This window comes from Aythya fuligula, chromosome 5, assembly GCF_009819795.1.
Source record: "Aythya fuligula isolate bAytFul2 chromosome 5, bAytFul2.pri, whole genome shotgun sequence".
Classification (NCBI taxonomy): Eukaryota; Metazoa; Chordata; class Aves; order Anseriformes; family Anatidae; genus Aythya; species Aythya fuligula.
In genome coordinates, this window is record NC_045563.1 from 38506679 (window position 1) to 38525165 (window position 18487).

General features: G+C 42.6%; 1 protein-coding gene across 1 annotated transcript; it reads right to left on the bottom strand.

Annotated features, from left to right (window-relative positions):
* Positions 1–1257: 1257 nt before the first annotated feature.
* Positions 1258–16405, bottom strand: THBS1 (thrombospondin 1). Its single transcript, XM_032188794.1, has 22 exons — positions 16270–16405; positions 16090–16175; positions 15276–15853; positions 14661–14736; positions 14207–14403; positions 13904–14029; positions 12359–12452; positions 11418–11591; positions 10857–11033; positions 10361–10534; positions 10058–10185; positions 9798–9950; positions 9084–9302; positions 8496–8603; positions 7964–8123; positions 7478–7596; positions 5984–6218; positions 5410–5637; positions 5003–5274; positions 4494–4591; positions 4247–4386; positions 1258–3573 (listed from the first exon to the last, which is right to left on the bottom strand). Exons 2-22 carry the CDS (start codon positions 16160–16162, stop codon positions 3566–3568), a joined length of 3537 nt encoding a protein of 1178 aa, XP_032044685.1. The 5' UTR covers positions 16163–16175; positions 16270–16405; the 3' UTR covers positions 1258–3565.
* Positions 16406–18487: the final 2082 nt, after the last annotated feature.

The window sequence follows — 18487 nt, forward strand, 5'->3', positions numbered from 1 at the left end:
TATTATTAGTAGTAGTACTATTATCATCATTGTACTATTATTATTATTGTTGTTATTATTGTTGTTATTATTATTTTCCTGTCTTATTAAACTGTCTTTATCTCAACTCACGGGCTTCACTTTCCATTTCTCTCCCCTGTCCCAGAGAGCGAGGGGGGAGGGCGAGCGAACAGCTGTGTGGTGTTTAGCTGCTGGCCAGGTTAAACCACGACATGGTTCTACACTAAAATAGTGCTATCTGAGAAGTGCTAGTTTCTTACATGCTCTAGGATATGTGAAGCTGAGTTGATGCAATGATGCTCATGGGCCAGGCATCCAGGAGCTTGTGCTGCTACCGGAGCATTATCAGGCCTCCATAATTGCATTTGCCTTCTCACTTTGCACGTCTGAGGAGTTGGAGTGCTTTCAACAGCCTTCCTGTGCTACTGTGAAGCTATGAAGAACTTTAGTGTGAAGAGCCAGCTCCAGTTGTAACATGCTATAGGAAAGGAAAAACACCAGTAAGTAAAAATTAAGTCTCATTCTAGTCCCTGGGCAGCTATATGAGGGCAAGGCTGAAAGGAAAAAAAATGTTTAAACAGATCAAGTGTAGTCTATGCAGAATGTGCCTTAGGAAAATATGTAAATATTAATTTTGTGTATCTGCAAGACTCACGCATGTGGATATCCAGCACTTGGAATATGGTAGCTGGCTTTGCTAAAGGGCTCATGAGACAAACTGCTGCTGCAAGTAAAGACTGAATAGCTGGTCTTACCCCTTGTTTAAGCGCTTTGTTCCAGCGGTTGGTACAGTGCCACATCATTGTTTTTTTGATTACACTAGCAGTCTAACTCCAGAAGAGATATGAACAGATATCCATCTGCCTCTGTAGCTATTTATTCTGCTACCTCTTTCCCTGTGAGAGAAAGAAAGATGAAGTAGGCTTGGCTGGGGATGATTAGGATCCCTCAGACATTTGTTTTCTGTTGTGGCTTTAACAAGGGGACAGTGGCTGTCTACTTAGAGGAGCCCACAACACTACCTTTAGCAACTGTTCCATGATAGTTAACTGCAAAAGAGCTCAGTTAAAGCTATTATAGCTGGGGTGAAAGCTCATCTATGTCCTGTTTAGTCATAATGTAGAGAGTGTAGAGATATCTTGCTTTGAAAGCTAATTTGACATGAAAAAGAAAGCGAGGTAGCACATAGCAGTGGCCCACAACTATTACAAAACAAAAGTAACATTAGATAACACAGTTGTAAATATAAATGTCCATGTTGGTTTATTGTTCTTTGTACATAAGAAGCTTTATTGTACAACTTACACAACTTGAAAACGGTTAAAAACGTTTACAAAAAAAAAAAAAGCATGTTCTTAGAAAATTACGCTAGCAAAAACATTGGGAGGGAAGCAAAAAAAATCTTCAGTGTGCAAACATTTTATAAAAATAGAAATACTAACTCTACAGGTAGCATTTCATGATAAATTATTTAAATAGCATATCTACACAATTGTGATTAACTGTTACAATGGCAATGAGAAAAATAATTTATAAAAATACAAGCAATGGTATACAAGATGACAGAAAAATATAACATTAGAAATTGTTTTTGACATGTTTTTCCAATGCCATTTCCTTACTGGGAATACACTTTTCTGCAAAGAAATGTTTGACTATGTACAGCATTAACTCTTTAGTACTACAGTAGCTTTAAAGTTTGTTAGACATTTGAACTCTGCTTAATCCAAAGGTTTTTCTCAGTCACACAATAATGAGGTAATATTTGTATGTAAAACTTTCACTGTATTCATTTCTTTTCCTTTTTTGAAAAGACAAGGAAATGTTATAGGCATAAGAATGCTGCCCCTTCTATGGGGAAAAAGTCTATTAACATACATCAAGCCCTCTCCCTCCTCTGCAAGAAGTTCCTGAAATTCTATCCAGGCTGTGAAGAACTCTTTTTTAGGAGCTGCACATTGATAGTTACAATAATTAGTGTGTAGCAGCACAAATAGCGAGACTAAATGGTTATTGACTGTAGTCATTTGCCTCTTTCTGCAATCTCCTCAGGGCAGGTATTTTGCTTCTATATCAGGCCTGCTGACCAGTAGTAGAGCACTGCAGATGTTTCACAGCACTCAGTAACTGTTAAGATGATAAACAGCATTCCTTCAGCTATGGATGAGACAGGAACTGCTCCCATCTGAAAGGGCTTGAGTTTTAACACAGCAGCACAGTTGACAGCACAGTTGACTGCCAGGCTACCAACTGCCTTGCACAAAGAAAGGAAAAGCCAGCACTGAGCTCAGACTGAGAAAAACAAACATTCCATTCCCCACCCTGCCACTTTTCCCTGTGCCTCAAAGCCATTATGGGAAAACTGCTCTTTGTAACAAATACATCACCACTATCTGCTCCAAACAAGATTTTGCTCAACTAAAACCCTCTAGTTTCAATATAGAGGAGTTAATAAATAATCTGTATTTACAATCTTACAGTTGTGAAGACTTGTAACAATGATTAGGTGGATAGTCTTGACGCATTTCTCATTGTTTTAATCAATAATCCCTCAGTCATAATATCAAAGATAGGTAAAAATAAATATTTTACAATTTCAGTATTTTATCTACAGGCCCCCTCCCCTCCAAAGAAGTGAAGGGTTTAAAGCATCTATGGCATGTAGAAAAGGAATGTTGTCATTGCTTTTTTTGTGCCTTTTTAACCATAAAACGTGAAGCACATGCTTGTTTCCTTATGAACAGCACAGTGCTAGTTGAGATGATGGTGCTTTCTGGCACCATATCTGAAAGAAAACATTTAAAAGGTAAGAAAGATCTGCATCTAACCAGGAAAAAACAGAATCTTATTTTAAATCCCAGTTTTCCAGAAGCTCATGTGATCCAGTGTGCCAATTTGCATCCTCCTTCCCATCACAGAAATCAGGTTTAAGATATGTTTTGTCCTGTGTAGAACAGCTGATCTAACCCACCCAAGCAAGATTGAGGGCTGTGTTTTCATCTGAAAGATGCAACATATACAAGGATAATCATTTCTGCAAGTTACATGGATGTAAACCAAGGTAGCAGAGACCCCATTAAAAACTCCACCCCCCATAAAGATTTGGAGAGTTTACCCTCCCACCTAAAGCCCCTTTCCCCCACACAATGAAAGGTCTTCAGTTTAAGTAGTCCACAGCACATCCAAAGATGTTTTTTTTTTTTTTTTTTTAAAAATGCTACTCCATGGGACCTCCAGTTAGAGAGGCAGTGACACTGCACTGTGATAAACAGCAAACAAATGTCTTTCCTACTGAAAGAAGTGTGCTTGTTCAGTGAAGACAATTCTCATTTGCAAGACACATTTGTTTCCTTCCATTTCAGCAGAGGTCAGATACCAAGTATGTTCTCACTTTCATTCTCTCAAAAGCATTCTCTTGAGGCAGGTAATGTGTTTCGAGTCCACATTTACGCAGAAAGAAGAGAGGAAGGAGTAATATAATGGTCCCAGGATTTGTAAGGCTAAACGTTTCAGAAGGTGCAATACCAGCATTTTAAAATAGTCTCTGAATCCAATAACCTTAGGATTATGGATCTGTGAAAAAGAGAAGATTAAGACATGAAGTATTTCTGTGTTATACATGATTAAGTCTAAGACAAATCCTAGAGATATTTGTAAAGAACATACTGGTAAAGAATATTGAAAGCAGTTAGGTACTTTCTTGAAGTTTGACTTTAGTCCATGTAACCATTACATAATTCCTGAAGTCACAGTGTAAGGGCAACTAGTGCATGTGACTAGTTCCAGGTGCCCATATTACCACTGAACTGCAAGAGCAGAAGGCTGTTCATATTGTACTTCACTTGTTTTTAAGCAAATGAGTATTTTCCCATGTCATACACTCTTGACAAAGTCAGTATTTTGCATTTTCACCTTTCACTTTATCAGCTGTTGATTCATTTTAGTCAATATCTTTAAGAGATGCCTGTTCCAGGTATGAAACTGGGATTCCTGTTACTTTGAATGAGCAGGATAGAAATATTCTGAAGATTTTATACATTTTCTGCATTCAAGTTTTAACTGTGAAGATTTTATCAAAAAACTCTTCCCATTTCTATCTGCAAAACTCACTTGAAACCAAGCCATGCAAGATCATGGATGAACTTCCCCCTTAACTCTTATTTTTTGATTTATTCTCTCTTGAGAGCAGCTTTCTTGATAATCAGTTCATTTGTATAGGATCTCTTCAATACAATGTCTTCCTTACCTCTGCATTCATATTTAAGATCTGAGAAGAACACCATTTCTTGAGAGAAGACAAATAATCCTAGCCGACCACCAGCATAAGTTTTGTCATAAATTGGTCCTGAGTCTGCCATGATTTTCTTCCCTTCATACATTACAACTCTACAAAGAGACAATAGTTTAGTCATTGACAAGATTCCGTTAGGTTTACTTCTGCAGACATCCAGTTTTCTTGTGACAGTTACTTAAGATTAAAGGGTGATGCTTACCTGATATAGCCAGTCTTTGGTCTATGGCTAAGGCGCCATCTGTATGCAGTGAAGTCTTTCCAGCCTATGTGACGAGGGTCATGCCACAGAGTTCTTACCTACAAAATAGGATTTCAGTTAGCCAGAGGTCTGAGATAGAAGTTCTGATACGAAGGTGCCTTGACTATAGTCTCTATGAGTAGCAAAGGCTTAAAGTAGTCAGTAGGTTCTGTAATGGGGGTCTTTTGAGATCACCTGCATTTAAATTTCTATTTAGATATTTCAAAGTAAGCCTATGCTAGCAGTCCAGAGTCAATTGATTCACCGCTGCTGGAAAGCTTATCTGCAGCATGTAATCCTGTTAACTTTATCCATAATCATGCAAAAGATTACATAATTAACATTATTATATTGCCAAAAAAATCTACCCCATTCTGAGCAGCATTTGCAGACCCCCTGAAAGTGTTCAGCTTCTTGGAAGAACAGTATGCCTTACAATACAAGGATTAAATTATCAGTGCCTCTCTTACCTGGCCAGGAGTGTTTCCTGTATGCCACAGAGCATTACGAAGGTGTTCTCCTGGACCTGTGGTAGAATTCACTACTTTGATGGAGAGACCCGAGTAGCCCTGAGCTTTGGTTGGTGTGGAGTCCCAGTAAGACTGTGTGATCTGCTTCCACATGACAACATAGAAACGACTGCTAGATTGGTAGCCAAATACAAAGCCAGCATAGTCATCATCCCTTTCTGTATTGATGAAGAAGGTGCCACTGAAGTCCACAGCATTGAATTCATCAAAACCTACATGGGCATTAAGAGAAAAAGTCTGAGGTTCTGATTTTTTGCAACTCTGAAGCTTATTAACCTCTCAGTTTTGTCTTCACCACTCTCCCCCCCCACGCCGCCCAGTGTAATGCCTGTAAGAGTTTCCCATACCGACTGCAAGGCCAGGGTCACAGTTGACTGTTTGAACCAGCTCTTTACCCTGGTGACGCACAACCCAGTTTGGATCATTTTGGGATGTCCCTTTGGGATCCAGGGGAATCATCTGAAACCTTCGGAAGTCAGTCTCACTGATGTCCACATTTTCAGGGCAGATGTCATCAATGTCTGGCACACTGTCTTGGTCAAAGTCATCTTTGCAAGCATCTCCACGTCCATCACCTGCAGGATGCAAGTAATTTCACCATGACAGATTCTGAGCAATCAGACAATTGTTGTTTGCTAGCATAGTTTTTCAAGTCTTGCAACTTGGAGTTGAAAGCTTCACTGCAAAACTCAGACTGACCAGGTACTGCTGGCAGACTGCAGAAGCCATAAGTTACTTTCACTCCAGCCTGATACTTCATACACTAGCCAATAAGTCATTTATTCCTTATTCCTAAGGAGCACTATAATATCAGTGCAGACAATCTTACTTGGATAATCTGTCCCACCCTAAACAGCATGAAAAAGATATGAACTATTGGGAGATAGTCTTAAAGTGTTACTATGGTAGGAGCCGTCTTACCATCAGAATCAGCTTGATCTGGGTTGGCAACCAGTCTGCAGTTATCTTTGTCATCAGGAATACCATCATTGTCATCATCATGGTCACAGGCATCACCTTTTCCATCCTTGTCATGATCAGCTTGATTGGCATTGGGCACATAGGGACAGTTATCAAGATTATTTTGATGGCCATCTTCATCTATGTCCTGGTTGTTGTCGCACTCGTCACCTATGCGGTCAGAATCAGTGTCTTCCTAAGAATGGGAAAACAATAAGGAACATCTTATAAGCCAAACTGAAATGAGGGCCTTAATAGCTTGAGTTAAATAGGATTTCTGCTTTGAGAGATAAGATGGTTGCAGTAAGGTATTAAGAGACATATTCAGACTTTGCATTAAGAGACATTGCCTGTGAATTGTGGAGAATGAATTGTAGAGAATAGGGTAAAAAGTGGATGAAGATCTTTAAGGTGTGCAAGTAGTTAAGTGAGTGACAAGTCAGTTTTAAGAAATTTGTAGTCTCAGTTTAAATCCTTTAAGTAATACTGCTGTTAGGCTACAGACAATACTGAACTAGATTTCACTGATTTGCAACACCTTTAATCTTTCAATCATTCCAGTTATTTCCCTGAAGCTATTAATCCTAAAGCCTTGTACTTTACTAATCATAAAGCCTTGGACAGGACAGCACAAGCCTTATCCATTTGTCTTCAACTGTTTTTGAGCCAGTAAGTTGTGAGAGGCTGGATTCCCCTTAAGTTTTATAAAGGGGAACTTAGTGTCATATACTTTCCCTAGAGAAAAGTAAGCTATGCTGCTTTCACCTTATTGGTGGAAGAGGTAAGCCTTTGAACTTAACTGTTTTGGACTTAAAAATTAAAGAAATTATGTTTAAGCAAAATGCAAAGCAGCATTTAACTCTGGTATGATCAGGTCATAATATTAACTGGTTCTAACATTTAATATATAATACGTCCTGCAAGCCCTAAAAACATGTTTAAGGCTTTTGGCTATTGCTTCTATCCTAGGAAGACTGGAACCAGACTTCAGAGCAAGCAAGCTTTGCAATCCATTATTAGGTTTAGAAGGTCTTGACTAGCTATGAGAATTTCTGTAGGATTAGCCACTTGCATGTGTCATAGACTACATATACAGTAAGCTAATACAGTAAGCTAATGAAAAGGATGGTTGCTACCCTTCTGTATTTCATGAAATGATCCCAGGTATTTTAAATCCTTACAGTGAAAAATCATTACAGTTGACAAACCTAAGAGGTGTTTACAAAAGCAGTAGATGTAACAAACAGTCCCATGGATCCTCTCTAGAATTGATCCTCTTTAGAATTACTTTTTGGCAAATATACCGTTTGAACTGTGAAGAAATGGTATTTGATAAAGGCACCATTTGGCAAATTAGTAAGTGTCAGAAATTTAAGCTGTACTTTGCTGTTCAAATATCCTACAATACACAGGATACTGTACCAATGTTCTACTTATATAATGCAAATCCTCTACCTGGTCAGGATTATGTTCCAGTGGACAGTTATCACACTGATCTCCAACACCATCCAAGTCTGTATCCCTCTGGTCTACATTGTAGACATACTGGCAATTGTCCCTTTCATTGAGGACCCCTGCAAAATTAAGATGAGTTTGTGAATGCATGTTAAAAATGTTTAAATGCTACAAAGGACTATACAAAGCTACATGCTTCTTGATAACTTTTTGAAAGCATTTGAACACTTTGAAACCTGACTTCATCACTAGTTCTGCCACATGTTTCTGTTCTTCCTTCTAGGAACAGAGCTAAAACTTAACTGTGCCAAAATGCATACATTTCAAAGTGAATTTCCATTAGCTGTAAGCATTACTTTAGTAGTCTTAATACCCTGAAACCACTGGAGATGATAACTTGTGTTCACATGAGTTCCTAGTAAGAAATCAGTATATCAGGTACATTTGATCAGTCTGATTAGAAGAAGGTGTTTAGAGGACACCTACCATCTCCATCAATATCCACTGCACATGCATCTCCCTCTCCATTGTTATCAGTGTCAATCTGATCAGGGTTGTGATTGTAGGGGCAGTTATCACAACGGTCACCAACATCATCCCTGTCATAGTCATACTGCTGTGGGTTGTAGATGAATGGACAGTTGTCCTGCAAGAGAGAGAAGTCAAGTTTTAAAAAAGTGTCAAGTTAAAGCTTTAATCAGATTCTGCTTACACTGCTATATGAATGGAGAAACAAAAGGCAGGAGAACAGAACTAGAACGCTTCTAACTCAGAACTCCCCACTGCTTGCATAAGCATGGGAGTGGCTGAATAATAGAGGTTCACTTCCCAAAGCTCAGCCTAGCTGCAGAAGGTTTGTCTGTGTAGTTATGCATATACAAAGGCTTCTGGGATTGCTGTCAGTGGCAGTTTCCTATGGTCCTCTCCCCTAAGACTAAGGAGAGAAGGTAAACCCCAGCCTTAAGAAGGGGAAGAGGAGAGCTACATTCTCAAAGGCTATTCTTTTGCATTGGCTTACCCGGTCATCAGGAATACCATCGTCATCATCATCATTGTCACAAGCATCACCAATCCCATCTTTATCATAGTCTTCCTGCCCAGAGTTGGGGAGATTAGGGCAGTTATCCTAGAAAGGATAAAAATGCAGATGTATTTACTTTTGGCACAATTACAATAGGGATTTTAGCTGTTAAGATATAGTCATTAGGCAAAATCATAATACCTCAATCAGGTTAATCATACTGTAATTCTCTTGATTTTAAGTAGTCATATAGCAAGTGTGAGTCTTTGAAAGCCATAGCTCAAATAATTTTTTAATGAAACACTTGGCTGCTTTTGAGATTCTTATTATCCTGTACTTCTCCTGAAGATAAATATTTGTCAAAGCAAAGCTGATACAGGTATAGTCTAAACTAGATTCCTTCCAGGACACTTCTAACAAACATTTAGATCACGAGGCTTCTTTCCCCCCCTCCATGCTGCAGGAATGTTTAAGGTAACACTAAGGGCCTCCTAACAATACCAGTGACAGAGGGATATATATATATATATATATTTTTTTTTTTAAACAAAGAGGGTAGTTTAATAGCTGCGTAGATAAACTTACTTTTTTACAGTGGTAAGTGGCATTAGCAACACAGACAAGATTCTCATTTGGCCATCCATCCAAGTCAGTGTCTTCTCCACAGATTATGCCATTGCCAGCATAGCCTGGTTTACATTCACAGCGATACATTGGGTCACTGAAGTGGCCAAGGTAGTTACATTTGGCATTCTTGTTGCAATCATGTGTTCCATCTGTGCATGGGTTCCTTGGTTTGCAGACCTAGAGGACCACACAGAAATTAAATCCACCGAAAATCTTTTTATCCCTCCTTTTCCCCCAGATTCTGACAATACATAAAAGGAGACATGCCTGTTTTGATCACTGGCATCTCAATCAGAAAATAAAAGCTTGTATTACTTTTTAATCTTCTCCAACTCCAATAACTGTCTTAGCACTAGTTATTTTTCTTCTTAAAATCTTTTCAGATGGACCCAAACACTAAAAGATCTTTAAGATACATGCTGTTGGATCATAAGTGCATACTTATGCAATTGCTCTCCTGAAATTACATGAAACATTAGAACCCTCCGTAGCTGGAGAGGACATTTAAAAAAAGCTAATAACATTTTGAACTCCAACTACAATTGCTTAAGGCTTCTCTTGTTCTGAATCACAGAACATGGACAAAGTCCTTCTTCCTTGAAATACATAGCTGCTATGCTTTCTGCTATTTAGAAACCCTGAGCTTTTGTAAGCCAGAAGAGTTGAAAATACCTGTTTGTTAGCCATTGCATCCTCAACACTACGACCAAATGGCTGTGTCCCAGTGAAACGTGGTGGACAAGGTAGACAGTTGTACCCAGGTTCAGTATTCTCACACCTGTGCACTCCATTGAAGTGGAAGCAGGCATCAGGAACCTCTTTGCACTTTAATGCAAGAGCAAGACAGGAAAACAGTTAGTGTTTTTAATGCATTGGTAGTTCTTATTTTCTTCCGTTCCCTTTTAAGTTTAAAAATACTCTTATCTTCCTACCTCATCAATATCTTCACAGTGGATACCATCACCATGGTAGCCAGCAGGACAGGCACCACACTTCCAGGAACCATCAGGTGAGCTGGTACACGTAGTTCCAGCAAAGCAGGGATTAGACAGACACCCATCTGAGAAACAAGTGAAAGTTAAGATTATAGACACTTATGCTACTATAACACTGTCTTGCCAATATGCCAGTTTAAAATTCTAGCACTTGAGTTTTACAAGCTTTGGCATACTTTTTAAACATTACTGTCAAGATTGACTACAGCCTTTAGATATTTAAGGGAAAGGGATACTCACCAATTGGACAGTCCTGTTTGTTGCAGACCTGAGTTCCTTTAGCCTCACCTACGCAGGTCTTCCCACCATACTGAGGCTCAGGATTATTGCAGAGACGGCTGCGTTTTTGAAGTCCTCCTCCACATGTCACTGTGCAAGCATCCCATGGAGACCATGGTCCCCAGTTGCCGTTAACTGAAGGGAAATAGAAGTTGAAACATAGCTTTAAATTAAGTGGAAGCTACCAGGTACAAACTAGGGACTAGACTTCCGTAGTGAGAGCACTTGAGACATAGCTCACAGAAGCAGCCCTAATTAATAGGCTCCATGGAATAGTCAGACCACAACTACCAAAGAGAACAATTTAGCTTTGTCCAAATCTAACCTGTAAGGTTTTCCTTAGCCCACATCTAATTTTAAAGAGAAAAGACTGCTAAAAATACATTATATAGCAATTTTCTACTTCAGAAGTTCACTGTTTAAGCTAACAAATAGTAATTAGCAACTGTACACTTACTTGGGCAAGGATCTTTCTGGCAGGACTTGGTTTCTCTTGCCTCACCCTCACAAGGTTTGCCATTCAGCTGTGGTACTGGAGAGTTGCAGAGACGAATTCTAGTGATCATGCCCGTGCCACAAGTGACAGAACATGACGACCATGGTGACCAGTGGCTCCAGCCACCATCCTGTTTAACTACAAACAAGATGTCTATTAGACTTTTCAAAGAAGAGTTTTAAGAGATTAACTGCATAGCACTTAAAACACAGCTAGTACCAGAATTGTGCCAATAACTCTTTATTGGAGAACCTTAATACTATCACAGATAAAGCTATTTTATTGCTAGGGGAATTGCACACCAAAACTGGCATTAATTTTTCATCTGGGAAGCCATGCCCAAACATGTTTATTTACTGTATCAGCTATCTGCTCCACTTTACTTGATTAATATTAGTCCTTAAAGCTAGAAGCCAATGCTCCATTCCAGTGATAGAGCAACAGGATGATCTTTGCTGTTAGTACTAAGCCACTAAAAGCAGCCTGTATTTTATTACCAGATTAAGCAGATTAAGTACTTACATCTCTTATCACACTCCTGAAGGTGGCAAGTCCGAGTCTGTACAGAAGACCCTTCACAGCGGTTATTGAGACTGTCACAGGAACGCCCTCTCTGCTGAATCCCATTGCCACAGGTCACCGAACATGAAGTCCATTCAGACCAAGGAGACCATCCATCATCTGCATAGTCGCTAGCTGTAAAGGGGCACAGCTCTGTTACAGCCCTGAATAAGACTCCAAGTATGTCTCCTATAGTCCCCCCATTGTTCTCTTACAAATACACAACTGCCCTCAAAATCTACATGCATCTTCCTCTCCTGTACAAGATGAATGATTTAGTGCTTACATGCATCACTTAGTGAGTTCAGAAAAGTCATCTGAAATACTTATGTAAGGTACATAGGCCAATACTAGTTCAGTCAGTTTTGCAAAGTTTTTCACTAAGGAAAAGTTCAATTAGCTGTTTTGTTTGCAAGGGAGAAAAGAAATCTAGCCATAGCAGCAGAGGCCAATTTACAAGCTTCATTTAAGGAAAACAATCATTACAGTTCCTTATTTATTAATGAGGAACTGTATTTAGAAGCCGTCTAGAAACACATTTAAACATTATGATTATGCTTGGCTCATAGCTACTTTACAGATATGGAAAGACAGCGTTACTTGGAATATTTTAACTTGCTGAGATGTGGAATAGCTTCCACTACTAAAAGGTATTCAGTAGTGAATACAAGGCACTGGAGCTGTCTAATACACCTCGAAAGCATGTTCTGCCTGCCTGGTTTTGATATTCTATATTCTTTGGATTTCAGAGCTCCATTAGATCATGATTAAGAGTAGTTAAATGTATCCCCAGATCCCTCCTTTCTCTACGTAAAGGACAGGAATATCTAAAACCTGTTGGAGATACAGTAATTTTAATAGGACACGTGCGATTCACAAATGTGAAGGTATTAAGTACTTACGCCAGCATCGGGGGCAGCATTCCCCGTCAGGCACAGTGGCATTGGAACAAGGCATGAGAGGGCAAGACACTTTGCGGCATATAGTGGCAGAGTTCTGTAGAGAATTGAGAATCACAATAAGCAAATATAAACATAACTTTGGAGTCTGAACTTCAAGCTGAAAATATCAAGTGATAAAGTCTTTTCTACAGCTCAACTTAAACTCAAAACAGAAACTCTTGTATCTAGAAATGATACCTGGGACTACTCATGAATTATATCTTAATCAAACTTCATCCCATTCTCACCCTCCATCCATAGCATTTAACTATTTCAGTCCAGAGGAGAAGTATTTGGTTTTGCAGACATTGATCAAGAATAACTACCAGAAACTAGCAAGAGGATTACCACATGATATCCCAAGCATAAGGTCAGACTTCAAGGGAAAGAACCAAGAAGCCAGCTTTCTCCTCTGTTAATATGGCTTTAAGCTGATTATATGGTGAAGATAAAATGAGTTTAGTGGACTTGGCTGAGGCACTATGAAATCCATAACTTATACTTTAAGGTCTTTGATCTTTAAGCCAAGCAGGCCGGATAAAAGCCGCCCACCTCCAGCCTGAATGAGAGCTAAAGCATAGCCTGTAGTTTTACTTCTTGAAGGTAGCAGCTTGGTCAGAAGAAGGCCCTCATGATTGCCATTTTAATCCCTCTGTTTCCCCATGCAGATGACTGTATTAAAGGTAACTGCAGCCAACATTGAATGAGAGGGTTGGTAGGAAGGAGACTGGCAAAGGCAGAAGTCACAGTAACATTCGCTGAATATAAAGCCAAGAGACAGAAGCAGATGCAGAACTTTGTGAGACATCCTGGATTGCACATCTACAAATACTCAGCCTTTAGTTTCTAAACAGCATCAGGAAAGTTAACCTGCTCTTTGCTTGACTGATAACTCCAAAATTCTTTTAAGATATTAAGAGGAAATTCTTTAGAGGATGGTGAGGCACTGGAACACACTGTCCAGAGAAGTTGTGCATGCCCCATCCCAAGGGGTGTTCAAGGCCAGGTTGGATTAGACCCTGGGCAACCTGGTCTAGTGGGTGGCATTCCTGTCTATGGCAGGGGTTGGAATTGGATGGTTAAGGTCTCTTCCAACATGAGCTGTTCTATGATTCTATGATGACAGAATATGGATTCAAAGTATTTCAGGGAGGAAAGCTAGTAGTACACTAAGTATGTTCTGTCTATTGCTGCTAGCTTTTAAGTTTACGCATGGATTATGTAAAGAGCAGAGACACCCCAAATTATGGTATTAAACGTGCATTAAAATCTCTAACAGTGATATTTTATATAATTCTTCAAAGTACTACTGCAGTAACACTACATGAAAGCTACATTTATACCAGCAATCTAGCAGGATAAAATACAAGCTGAACGGTTCTGGTATGATAGTACATCCAGTTCTGTGTAGGATTTGCTCTTTCAAAGAAAATGTTATTTAGAATTCTCATAAACTTCAAGTCATGATTCTGTATGTAGAGAGTTTATGAATGCAAGGAATCTTACCTGGCAAGTACATTCAGTACAGCTGTCAATAGTCCACTCTTCCTTATTTTTGTGCAAGATCCCATTATGAATGCATACTCCAGGAGTAATCTGGACCACTTTGGCAATCAGCTCATTTTCTTCAGTCTTAAGGGGGTCAGGGGAAAGAAGCAGGGAAGATAATTAGAAGTTAATACAGAAGACACCCCTTTCCACAGAAGGCATAGCTAGAATGCTATTACTGTTTATCTGAGCTCAAAGGACAAGTTACAATTCATTAAGTGACAGTTAACGAAAGGTACTGTGATTTTAACCAGTACTCACCACTTTGCGAACTCTGTCTTGAAGTGTTGTAACCATGGACCGTAACCCTTGCAGTTCCACAAACATATTGGTTAGTTCATCACAGGAAAAGCCACAGACAGCTTGGATGTCCTTTGTTTTATGGCCAATGTAATTAGTGCGGATAGCTGGGCTGGAACCATTCATGGGGTTGTCCAAAGTAATGATTGCACTAGTGGCTAAGAGACAAAGGAAATAAAGTTTATGTACATCATATGTTTTTTAATAATGTGCATTTATCATTCCAGTGTAGCACCTGTTAAACAGCTGCCACCAGATTCATTAGGGTGTCTCCAAAAAAAAAATAATCTTATTCCTTATGCAATGTGGATTTGCATGTCAGCATACTTCTGAGTTCTGTTTCAACTTGTCTTTCTAATGCACTGAGGAATTTTATATTTAATAGGTCATTGGATTTAGGAGATTGCAGACTTACAGCTGGAGCAGCCTTTGTTCCTCAGGATAGTTTCCAGAGTTGTTCCAAAGACAAACCGCACATTCTGCAGCAGTCCCTGTGGACAGAGGAAGAATTACAGCTACTTGCAGCAACTGCAAAGGAAAGGAGTGCAAGTTGCACAGCGAGAGCTTGTAGACATTTAAGGTCACTTAAGTTCAGTAAGAGTAGTTTCACAAGACAGATGGCAAGGTGAAACAAATGACCTTATTCTCCTGAACGATAACAAGCCCTGCTTCCTAACATTCTCAGCCCTGACCACAAAGACCTGGCAACTTTTCAAGCAGGAAGAAATAAAGCATGAATCCCTGAATCTTTTGTAACTTGAGCACTCAAGTTACAACTACCTGTTCAGAAGCTTCAGGTTCTACTTACTGCTACAGAGAGTTCTAGCTCCGCAGATCTAATGCTTCACCCTTCAAATTCCATTGCTAAAGCTTAGTACATCTAGAGGCGGTACAGATGAGACATACAGAAGCAGAACTGTTCTTCCCTATTACCTATATCTCCCCAGCTGTTAAGCTGGTTGATTAGCTAATGTACCTTCAAGGCAGGTGAAGGAAGATAACTAGGCAAAAACACAAGTCAACGCCTTACCTGGAAGTTGTCATTGACTCCCCCTTTGGCGATACGGAGTCTGGCACTGCTGGCCAGGTCCCTTGTGAAGATGTTTTGGATGGGAATGTCCAGTTCAGCATTTTCCATTTTCTCACACCCTACATAAAGCTGAGCCCTGTCTTCCTGCACAAACAGGGTGATGTTCTTCCAGTGTCCCGTAGCCAGCAAGGCATCCTCTACAGACACCAACTGCTGCTTGCCATCACCGGAGAGGCTCAGGTCCAGGGTGCCTGCCTTGCCGTTTGAAACTAGGCTGAAGACATGACCAGAGCCATCCTTCTGTTCCACAGCCAACAGCGTGCCTCTGCTTTTCTTGGCTTGCCGGAGAGTGGCCAGAAGGATGAAGCCCTTCTCGGCATGGATGGCATCTAACAAGTCTTGGAACTTGGCGTCAGGGACAGCAGGGATGCGACTGGCATCTTCGATACGGTAAGCGGGGCTGGAGGACTCTGGTCCCTTCACCAGGTGCACCCCGGGCGCCCGGCGCCCAGCTCCCTTGCGAATAAAGCCAATGAGCTCAAAGAGATCGAAGACGCTGTTATCATCACCCCTGGACTCTGCGGAGAGACGAGAGCAAGCACCGTGAGGCACGGGTAAGACACGGCGCGACCGTGCCCCCGCCGGGGCTGCTCAACGCCCCGCTAGCGGAGCGGAGCGCGACCCGCTCGGTGCGGCGCCCCCCGTTAGCGCACGGACAGAGCCCGGCGGCACGGGGACAGCGCCGGGGCAGGGGCTGGGAGCGGGGCGGCCCCAGCGGGTCCCCCCGGGGGATCCCTCCCCGCCGGCACCTTACCTGCCGTGCGCCGGGCCTCCGAGCCGCCGCGCAGGAGGAGGAGAACGAGGACGAGGAGCGCCGCCGGCCCCATGGCGAAGCTCTGCCTGCGGGGGACGGCAAAGGGAGCGGTCACCGGGCGCTCCCCGACGGCCGCGGGGCAGGTGCCGCGGGCACGGCGGGAGCCGCCTCAGCGCTTACCTGCGGGGGTGCAGCGCTGCGCTCTGCTCTTGTCTTGTCTTCTCTCCTCTCTTTTCCTTTCTTTCCCTGCGGCTGGGCTCGCACCGAGCGCTCCGGGGCGAGGCGAGGCGCGTGCCGGGAGCAGTGCGCGCCGTGCGGGTGCCGCTGCCGGGAGCAGTGCGGGCGCCGTGCGCCGCGCGCGCCTTTAAAGGGCCGCCCGCATTCCTGGGCGCGCGGCGGGCCAATCAGCGCCGCCGGGGCAGGAAGCGGGAGGCGTGCGCCGGGCGCGCAGCGGCCAGGGACGGAGCAACGGCGGCGGGGGCACGCGCGGCGCGGGCGCGGGCACGGGGCGGGGCGGGGCTGGGGCTGGGGCTGGGGCTGGGACCGGCGGGGGCAGCGCGCGGCCGCCCCGCGCCTCAGGGCGGGCTCCCGGCCGCGCCGCTTGGGGGCGCCCCGCGAGCGGCGGCTCGGCCCGGCCGGGCTCGGCTGGGCTCCGGGGGCGGCACGTCCCGCTGCGCTGCGCTGCGCTGCGCTGCCCCCGTGGTGACGGACGTGTCCCCGGGGCGCCCCCCGGGCAGGGCGCGGGATGGGGTCTGCTCGCGGCCTCGTGGGGGGGAACCGGGGTGCCCCTGGCAGCCCCGAGCGGTGCCTGAGCCCGGCGGCTGCGCCAGGCGGCGGCGCCGTGCGGGATGTCCCGGGAAGTGCCCTCGGAAACTGGCTCAGGGAGTGACAGCTGCAGGACTGTGTGGTAGGGCACGGCCGAAACCAGTCTGCCCCTCGAACTTAAAGGACAGAGCATGTCCTCAGAAGCAGGGCTTTTCGTTGTGTAATGATTCGTAGAAGAAAAGCCTCCAGTGCCACAAGATAAAGAGCTGGGAGCAAGGGAGAGTTGGGTGCTGGTAGTGAAGAGAGCCCTGATGGGAAACAAAAACCAGCAAGAAAGAGGCACTGAGTGATCCTACCTGGACAGGCTACATTGGCAGGCAGCTGTAATTCTCAGCGTTCAGTCCGCCAAGCCCTATGCACACACCAGTGACTTTCTGCGGGGGATTGTCTCACAGAAGTCATGTTGCTGCCCATGTGAGTGCACATCTTTAGCAGTGTTACAGTCAAGCTTTTCTTCATGTGGCTCTAAGTCAAGCTGAGGGTAGATCTGAAAGGCTGTAAGAGAACCTCAAAAGTGTTTTTACATTAAGCGAGGAAACTGGGGCAGGCAACCAGGAACCATCCCCCTCAAAATGAAAACTAACATCCAAAATTTCTTTATTATTTCACCCAAAAGTGTATGGATGAACCTGTAGTCTCATCAGAAGATTCCTGCTTGGAGGGTGGTGTGAGATCCATGTAACCTCAGTCAGTGGTCATTCTGAAATGAGCTGCTCAGAGCTACCTAAAAACCTGTTGGAGTCCATGTAGAACAACTCAAACTTCCTCACAGTTTGGAAAAAATACTCAAATCGAGATGAAAATTTTGTATTTTGGACCCATCTTTACATTTTAAAGAATGTCTTTAGAAAATCAATTCAACCTTGAACTACCTGATTACACCAGAAATTCACCACAATGACAGAGGTAATAATCTGACCCATAATTTTACCATGTCTCCACCTCTAGGTTCAAGGTCTTGTCACAGTGTGCAAGCCTAGCTCTGTTGACCTCTGTGAGCTAACACCGATTCACACTCTTACTGCTGATGTTGGAATTCCTAGTGGGCAGGGGATGAGTGGCTTGCTGAAACACTTCTAGTGGAATTTACCTGCTGTCATTTGGATATGTTCAAGAACATGAGCTGTTAAAACCAGTAGCCAGGATGGCATCCCCTGGATGTTTTATGTGGTGAATCCATTGATCACTCTTGTGGTGAATCCTGGAATCACATACTTTCCCTTTCTCGGAGTTCAGGGTCCTTTTTCACTTCTGTTGAATATTAATTGCAGAATATGGTTACAACTGCCAAGCTAGTTAATATTGCTTCATTTGAGACTGCAAAAAAATGGAGTTGGAAATAAACAGTGGATATACAGTAAGTAGTTAGGACAACATTGATAATGGTTTCACTTCTGTAAGTGTAAATGTGGTCTCACTCCATTGTAGTCGTGGACTTAGCCTTGGCTAATATGTTGATGATACCCTAAGGATTTGAAAGATTATTTTCTATTGCAGTGCCATTCATTTCACTGGTGATATATGCAGAATTAATTTGAACTATTGCAGTTATTGTACACAGAATAATTTTGCT

Bases quoted from the DNA above. Each gene is read 5' to 3' on its own strand.
- THBS1 (XM_032188794.1), bottom strand. From the start codon at position 16,162: ATGGGGCCGGCGGCGCTCCTCGTCCTCGTTCTCCTCCTCCTGCGCGGC. The intron at 8,124-8,495 runs GTAAGCCAATGC...TCTCTCTTGCAG, and splicing joins ATGGTATTCCTGATGACCGG to GACAACTGTCCATTCATCTA. The intron at 7,597-7,963 runs GTAGGTGTCCTC...TTAATTTTGCAG, and splicing joins AGTGGATATTGATGGAGATG to GGGTCCTCAATGAAAGGGAC.